This window comes from Meleagris gallopavo, chromosome 6 (genome assembly GCF_000146605.3).
Source record: "Meleagris gallopavo isolate NT-WF06-2002-E0010 breed Aviagen turkey brand Nicholas breeding stock chromosome 6, Turkey_5.1, whole genome shotgun sequence".
NCBI lineage: Eukaryota > Metazoa > Chordata > Aves > Galliformes > Phasianidae > Meleagris > Meleagris gallopavo.
This window is the reverse complement of record NC_015016.2, coordinates 31784676-31792018: the sequence shown is the minus strand read 5'-3', so window position 1 is coordinate 31792018 and position 7343 is coordinate 31784676. Positions and strand designations below refer to the sequence as shown.

The 7343-nt window shown below is 35.0% G+C and overlaps 1 protein-coding gene across 1 annotated transcript; it reads left to right on the top strand.

The window, feature by feature from the left end:
- Positions 1–843: 843 nt before the first annotated feature.
- ZNF385D (zinc finger protein 385D) lies at positions 844–6141 on the top strand. The gene is made up of 3 exons (XM_010712804.3): positions 844–1043; positions 2369–2470; positions 5304–6141. The coding sequence occupies exons 1-3, from the start codon at positions 882–884 to the stop codon at positions 5535–5537; spliced, it is 498 nt and encodes a 165-aa protein (XP_010711106.2). The 5' UTR covers positions 844–881; the 3' UTR covers positions 5538–6141.
- The last annotated feature ends 1202 nt before the right edge of the window (positions 6142–7343 follow it).

Sequence of the window (7343 nt, the reverse complement as noted above, 5' to 3'; positions counted from 1 at the left end):
ATGTCTTCCTTCCGATTAAGGTTAGACCCTAAACGTTTTTCTAATTCACTTGAGAACCGAAACCTTATTGTGAACAGCTACAAACCTCCAAGCTTTTATTTCTATGCTGATAAACTGTGTGTGGTCGCACACATGCATGCTTGGAAAAGGGTACAAGGTGATGCATATAGTGATTACCACTGGAAGACTAAACCTGCACTTTGTAGTAGTCCATTATCACAGACAAACTGCATAGAAGTCAACAGTGTAAGAAACTGCTTGGTTTGAATAAAGATACAGCAATAGACACAAATGTTTTCTGTCCAACCTTTATTTTAATAAAAAAATGCAAGTGCATTTTTCTCACATCCATGTTTCTCACATGTTTTTGTTCAGATCCAGGTTTTTGCCAGGAACCTCAGCCCCTTTGTGGTTTGACAACTAATTATTTAATTACAGATTTAAGTGGAGCTACCTAATGCATACTCTTCATCAATCCATTCAGGACTACAAATCAAAGGCAACTGCACCTTTAATAGCTAAATTATTCTTCCTTTGCAACTACAGTTCAGGTCTCATTAGCAGCAGGAGTTAATGAGAAAAGTCACACCCATTTAACTTCACATCAGGACACCTGATTGTGCCAGTACTTATTGGTGTGGCTGCTTTGTTCTACCTACAGAACTGTAATCTAATAATTAAATATCAGATGTGAAATACCATTACATAAGTATTAATCTGATACTGACAAACACAGGCATATTCCAAGGATAGCATGTAGCACCAAGCTGAGGTTCATATGATTTTCTTTTAGAAAGAAAACAAAACAATGAATGCAACCAAATTGCCAAAGTTGTTTCTGTTTCCCATTTCTAATATCTCCAGGGACTAAGCACAAAACTATGCTGGAAGCTCGGAATGGAAGTGGAACCATAAAAGCCTTTCCCCGGGCAGGCGTAAAAGGGAAAGGACCTGTGAATAAAGGAAACACAGGCCTTCAGAACAAAACATTTCACTGTGAAATATGCGATGTGCACGTAAACTCTGAGACACAACTGAAACAGGTACTCAGCTACCTTGCTACCTTGCAGAGTGTGAATCCTTGGCTATTCTTTGTTTTCATGGTAATAAAGTACCAACACAATCAGCATGTATCAGTCTAACACTTCACATCCAAATGGAGCTTGTAGAATTTTCCCGTTGTATTTGGTTCTTATGCTGTATGTTTAAATTTGGGTATGATTTTCTCCTTCATACAGTGTGTTTTCTCAAAAGTTATATTTACTTATATATATGTATGTATGTATATGTATGTGTGTGTGTGTGTGTGTGTGTATATATATATAAAAGCATGTTTTTAAAGAGTTACAGAAGCTGTAAGCTGCAACATGTTGCAACTATCTTTAGGCTATTACAGTTAGCAAGAGCTAATAAAACCTTCCATTTAGTGTACTGCATGATATTTGTTTTGTAGTTACAGGCAGTATTTCCCTGAACATTGAATAACCTACTTAGAAACGTGGGATGGAGAGGATTTGATTTTTTATTTTTATCAGAACTGAGAAGCATGGCCTTGAAATTGCAATTACACTATGTTCAGTTATTCGTCAGATGAGCAAAACGTTTGCTCTGAGAAACTGTTCAATTCCATATACCTTTTGGAATTCAATACTTGTTAAGGAGCTTTACAAGAAGGAAGATAAATTCTGTAATGGACAGTAGCAATGCTTGTCTTTTCCTTTTAGAAAAAAAGTCCAGTACTTTGTCTTTTTTTGTGAGAACTCTCTTGAGAATGAAAATCAAAGTGAAAGCACAGCTCTGAAAAGGGTCTTTTACATCTAATACTGCAGTAAAATTTGTGTAGAGTCATTCTCGTAAAATCTAATAGATTTTATGAAGAAGATAATGGACTGTGTGATTTTACTTCACTGTCACTTAGTTTGATATGTAACCATCTTTCAACTGAAATCTTAAAGGAATCTCTAGGCTTCTTGGGGATTTAAACAATTTTGTGCTTTTTTTTTCTTTTTTAATAGAGAATGTGGTACTAATATTCTTCCAAAACTCTCAATCAGTAGCAGATTGAAATTGATGGGTGCTTTATAGAGATTATTTTAAAAGGTTCTTGTTTTGACCTAATTCAAGTCCTGCTGAAGTTAACAAAGGTGAGAAATTCACTGACACGGTGGAAGCAGATTTGAACTGAGCACTGAAAATCAGTCTTAATGCGTGGTGCACAAAGGAGTTGCTGAAACTGGAACAGGTCCTATTCTCGATCATTACTGAATTAGTCATATACTGCTGTTGTGGAGAGCATTCAGGAAGAACTCAAAATGATCTCTTAAGGAAATATCACTTTTCCCCCCCCCCCCCGACTGTATTTTAACAGCACATAAGCAGTAGAAGGCACAAAGATAGAGCTGCTGGGAAGCCGCCTAAACCTAAATACAGCCCGTACAACAAACTCCAAAAGGGAACACATCCTCTAGGGGTAAGCCAATCACTTTGTTATTCACAGAATCCTGCTGAGTACAGAGAGTTTAGAAAATGAGAGTGGAAGAATCTTTAAAATAAGTAAGTGTAAGCAGTGGAAATATGCGTCTGAAGAAGTGTATGAAAGCTCACAGGAAACAATTTATTTCCTTTGAAGGGTATGAACCCATGGGTTCTTGTTTTGTAGCTCCTCTGAATAACCTTAGGAAAGAAGCCTGTTTCAAAGGTCATTAGAGAGCAAGTGAGGAGAGAAACATGCAAATGTCAAGCATTTTTCCAGTGTTCACTAAGTGCAATAGTGTTGAAATAACTATAAAATTCTATAGAACATAAAACCTTTATCCTCATTTATAAAATATTCAGGTAACAATTGAAACAGTAAAAACAAAAATCCATCTCTCATTTTATTACTCTCAATTTCAGGATGGTTCTGGTCACATTTCAAACCAACAGGATAAACTTTGTGAAACAGAGTTCTTGCTAGCTTCAAAAGCTGAAAATAATATTTACTTTTTAATAAAAACCCTGCTAAGTTTCTGCTATTAATCAAGAAACAGTTTATATCATGGGTGGGATAGTGGAGCATCTGATATTTATCTCTGTTAGTTCAACTGTGTGATTGTTTTATGTGACACTGTGCTTTGTAAGGATTTATAGATGATTTTGGCAGGGTGAGGGTGTTGATTCATTGACCTTATACAGATTCACTCCTTATTCACTGTCCATTTTCTCTAACGCATGCAGGATGCAGAACTTTCTTCTTTGAGAATACAGTTCTCTGTTAGCTGAATTTAAATTCTTTTCTTGACAGATAGAATTTGTCCTTGCTGGGGCAGACCTTTTTTGTAGTATATCCATGCACTGTTCAGTTGCTTTGGAGATTTCATAGATATTATGGAATAATACACTGCATCATTTTGCTGAACTCACTAGTAGCGAAATAGTCTCACAGGGGTTTTTCCCCTAATACACTAGAAATAAGCTATACTGAAAGGAATAGAAAAGTTATAATTTGAAAAGTAGGTACAGAATCACTGGAGTTTCTTTCAGAATTTATATTCCTTTAGGAAACTGTCTCCCAGGGGATGAAAATAACTATTTTGTTACTGCTGTTGTAAACAGTTGCCTATTTAACAATTTATGTAATGGTGATTTCTGAGAACTCCAGCCAAGGCCATTCAATTGGTGAATAGATAAAATCAATGTGTCCTTTTCTTGCTGCCTCACTCTAAAGTGCTCATAGTACACAAGTCAGACCAGAGTCTTGAGAGAGTTATGAAAAGTAAAAATTCTGTATCCATTTGGCTGATAAAGAACCAACAGATATATATCTTTTCAATATAGTGATAATGTAGTGACAAAACTTGCTGATGGTACATGTCAGATGATTCTTGTCCTTCCTATCTGACTAGTCTCTCATAATAGCAGAGTTGAGTCAAAGATATTAGACTGATATAGTGCAAGTTAATTATTTGAAAATCTCTTTCAATCCAAGGATGAGAAATTTTTCCTCCATGAGTAAAGAGTGTTGGTACTAGACTGAGATGCATCACAGAATGGTACATATATATTCAATTTCTATATGCAACTCCATATATTCAGGTATATATTCTATGCAAAGGACATTAAGTCCTTCAAGGACTCGAACGTACCCAGAATTCATCAGAGTTGATGGGATTTTTATCAGTTGATGAGTTCTCTATCCTCATCTCAGAGTTATAAAATCAAAACAAAAATATTCAGGCCCCTGGCTTCTCATTAGAAGCTTAAAATCCCATAAAAATCTGCAGAAATCTATAGACTACTCTGATATTCATTTGTATGAATATCAAGTATAAATTCTTATGTAATCAAATAATAATGAACCTGTATTTTCATTTAATTTGGGAAAATCTTGAGCTTATTTATTTTCTTTTTGGAAACTCTAAGAGTTTTCTAAACTGTATTTGGTATTGAGCAAGAGTCATGATTTATAAATATTTAAAGTGAAAGCCTCAGTGACAGTAACCAAAAAATCCATAGTTTAGCACTACATTAACTGATATAAGAAAGAGGTTTTCATTACAATACTGTTTAAATATTTCACATACTTAACTTTTCACTAACATATTGTGTAATAATATATTTCTGACATTTCCTTCTAAAGACAGTATTCTGAATACACAGCAAGATGACACGTGACAGAAGGCAGTACATCTTATAGAGTCCATCACTTATTTTAACAAAGGAAATACATTTAAGAGATTTTCATAACTGGTACAAGATGAACTTTGTTTATTTGTCTGTTATTAGTGTTTGCACTTAATAAAAAGAATCTAGATGTTCATCGTGTTTTTAAGTAGAACTTTGATTGTAATGTTGAAAACAACTTTACCTTCTTAGTGTTTTTCACACTAGGGAAAATGATATGTATTGGTTCTGCTCTGGTCTCTGTCACGAAACTGTCCAGATGGAAATCTCCTAATTGATGGCTAATTCTTTCTTATTTAGTTTCACAGTGTACATGTGGGTTAATTTATCTGAAGATTGCCTAACACCCTTTTAGGTTTGCTTTGATTTCTCAGCTCATATCAAATTAAATGTTTCAGAGATAAGGCATGAGCCCACAACCAAGGGAACGCTGAAACTATTTGTCCCTTACCAAGTTCTTCCCTTGTTGAATGTGTGAGATTGCAACTCTTGTCACAACCCTGCAACTCATAGAATCAGTAACCAGAACAAAGCCTCTCTTAGTTGATTTTTCACTTATAATCTTAAGTCAAACTTCCTGTCATGTAGCTAATATGAACAAATTATGTCTGTTTGTTTGTTTGTTTCTCTTTTCCTCACAGGTAAAATTAGTGTTTTCAAAGGAACCTTCAAAGCCGATGGCTCCAAGAATCTTACCAAATCCACTAGCAGCTGCAGCAGCAGCTGCTGCTGTGGCTGTGAATTCCCCCTTCAGTCTTCGAACAGCCCCAGCAGCCACCCTTTTCCAGACTTCAGCACTTCCTCCAGCACTCCTACGACCAGCTCCGGGGCCTATACGGACCACCCATACTCCTGTGCTGTTTGCTCCTTACTGAACTCCAAACAGGAAATAATTGTACTGCAATAATTTTTCAAATCAAAACAAACAAAAAAGAAAACCAAGAACATTGAACTATGCAGTGTTTATTTATAGTTTAAAGTATATATGAAGAGCCAGGACTTTTGATAGAGAACTGAACAAATTCTAAATGGGGGAATGGGCAGTATTTTCTCCAGATGAGAGCATTCCTCTTAAGTATTGATCGTTTTAGAACTGATCTCCAGCATTGACTTGTAGTGATATATAAAACTTACAAAGCCTTTTGACTGTGCTTTTTGGCACATATTTCCCTGCAATGTCTTTCCTGCTTTATGAAACAACTTACAAATTTGTCTGAAGGGCATTAACTGGTTCCAATGTACATAAAATACTTTATTCTGTAGATTAAAGAAGAAGGAAAAGAAAAGAAACACTGTGAATAGTAGTACCTTACCAATCCTCCTGCCAAATCAGCGGTTACTGGGTATTTATCTGAACAAAAGTAGATACAATAGATGTCTTGTAAAACAGTAGTATTGTGTCTCTATCTATGCCACTAGGTTTCTAACTGCGTTGCAAAAGTTAAAGTAAACAAAGTATGTCACACAAAAAAAAAAAAACACAAAAAAAAGACAATAATGTGTGGAGTTGTTCCTGGTGAGAAAAAATTGTTTTCCTCACCTGCTGAAGAATGGGCATGAAGGTAATTTATGGTTAAGACAAGATAAATGATCAAGAAAATTTAGTGGGAAAAAGAAAAATTCAAATGCTGTACACAGAATAGGTCAAACTTCTATTTAAATGAGAACATATGTGTACAGTGTGTGTAAATCCAAACTGTGTAATACATACAGTATTGATCAAAGTTTAAGGCCAGTGGATAGCAAAAAATACAGTCTTGTTATGAAACAGGCCTGACACTTCAGTGTTGAGCAGAGGGAAGACACAAATGGGTTATGCATAGCCATACCTAGCAAATTAATATCAAGAGAGAGATCCTGGCTTCATTTAAGTCAGTATAAAATTCCTCCTGACTGCAGTGTAGCCAGAATTTCATCCTGAGAATGGCACATATTCTTTTTATATCATACCAGTGGGAGTGTCTGTAGATACAGGTAATATTTCTTTTTTGCAGTAGGCTTAGTTTTAGAAACAGATTTATTCTCTTGTTTTATTTCCTACTGATGTGATATAAAATGTTTTAGTATACCTATAAAATGTAAACAGCAACACGATACATATTAAGAGATAACTGCACATTGTGGGTTTGGAACAAACACAACCTTTAGGAGCTGAAGGGACCCTTGAATTCTGTAGCTGACCATTATGTATGGACAGCGTAAAGCCTTATTTGTTTACTGTGAGGCTTAAAGGGGTTGACTGTGTCCCTTTAAAATAAGATTTATCAGGGGTATGTATAGATATATTGTATATATGTTAGAGTAAGAAAAATAACTTATAAACAGAAAATCTACTATATAAAATAATTATATAACCATTGAGTTTCACATGTGGGTCATTAAGTTGTAAGTAACAAACAGCAGAGAAAAAAAATAGTTGTCTTGAATCTGATTCTTGCTGCCTGCTTTTTCCCATAGAGAGCTGAAAAGTATCTATCAATATTATGGAGTGTGTTGCTGAATCACTTGTGACCACTCTGATGTGTAGCTAAGTGAAATGCCTACCATACATTTAGGTGGAATAAAAATTTAAAACACAATTTAAGTTTAGATTGGGAAATGATTTAAAATATTCTATTAAAAGGTAGTAATGCAAAATATTGACCATATGGTTGCTATATAATACTGCCTGTGGTTAATAT

What these genes read in the sequence shown, in the direction of transcription:
- ZNF385D (XM_010712804.3), top strand. Translation starts at nt 882, where the DNA reads ATGCTGGAAGCTCGGAATGGAAGTGGAACCATAAAAGCCTTTCCCCGG. An exon ending in CTGAGACACAACTGAAACAG is followed by an intron (nt 1,044 to 2,368) that starts GTACTCAGCTAC and finishes GTATTTTAACAG; the next exon opens with CACATAAGCAGTAGAAGGCA. An exon ending in AGGGAACACATCCTCTAGGG is followed by an intron (nt 2,471 to 5,303) that starts GTAAGCCAATCA and finishes TTTTCCTCACAG; the next exon opens with GTAAAATTAGTGTTTTCAAA.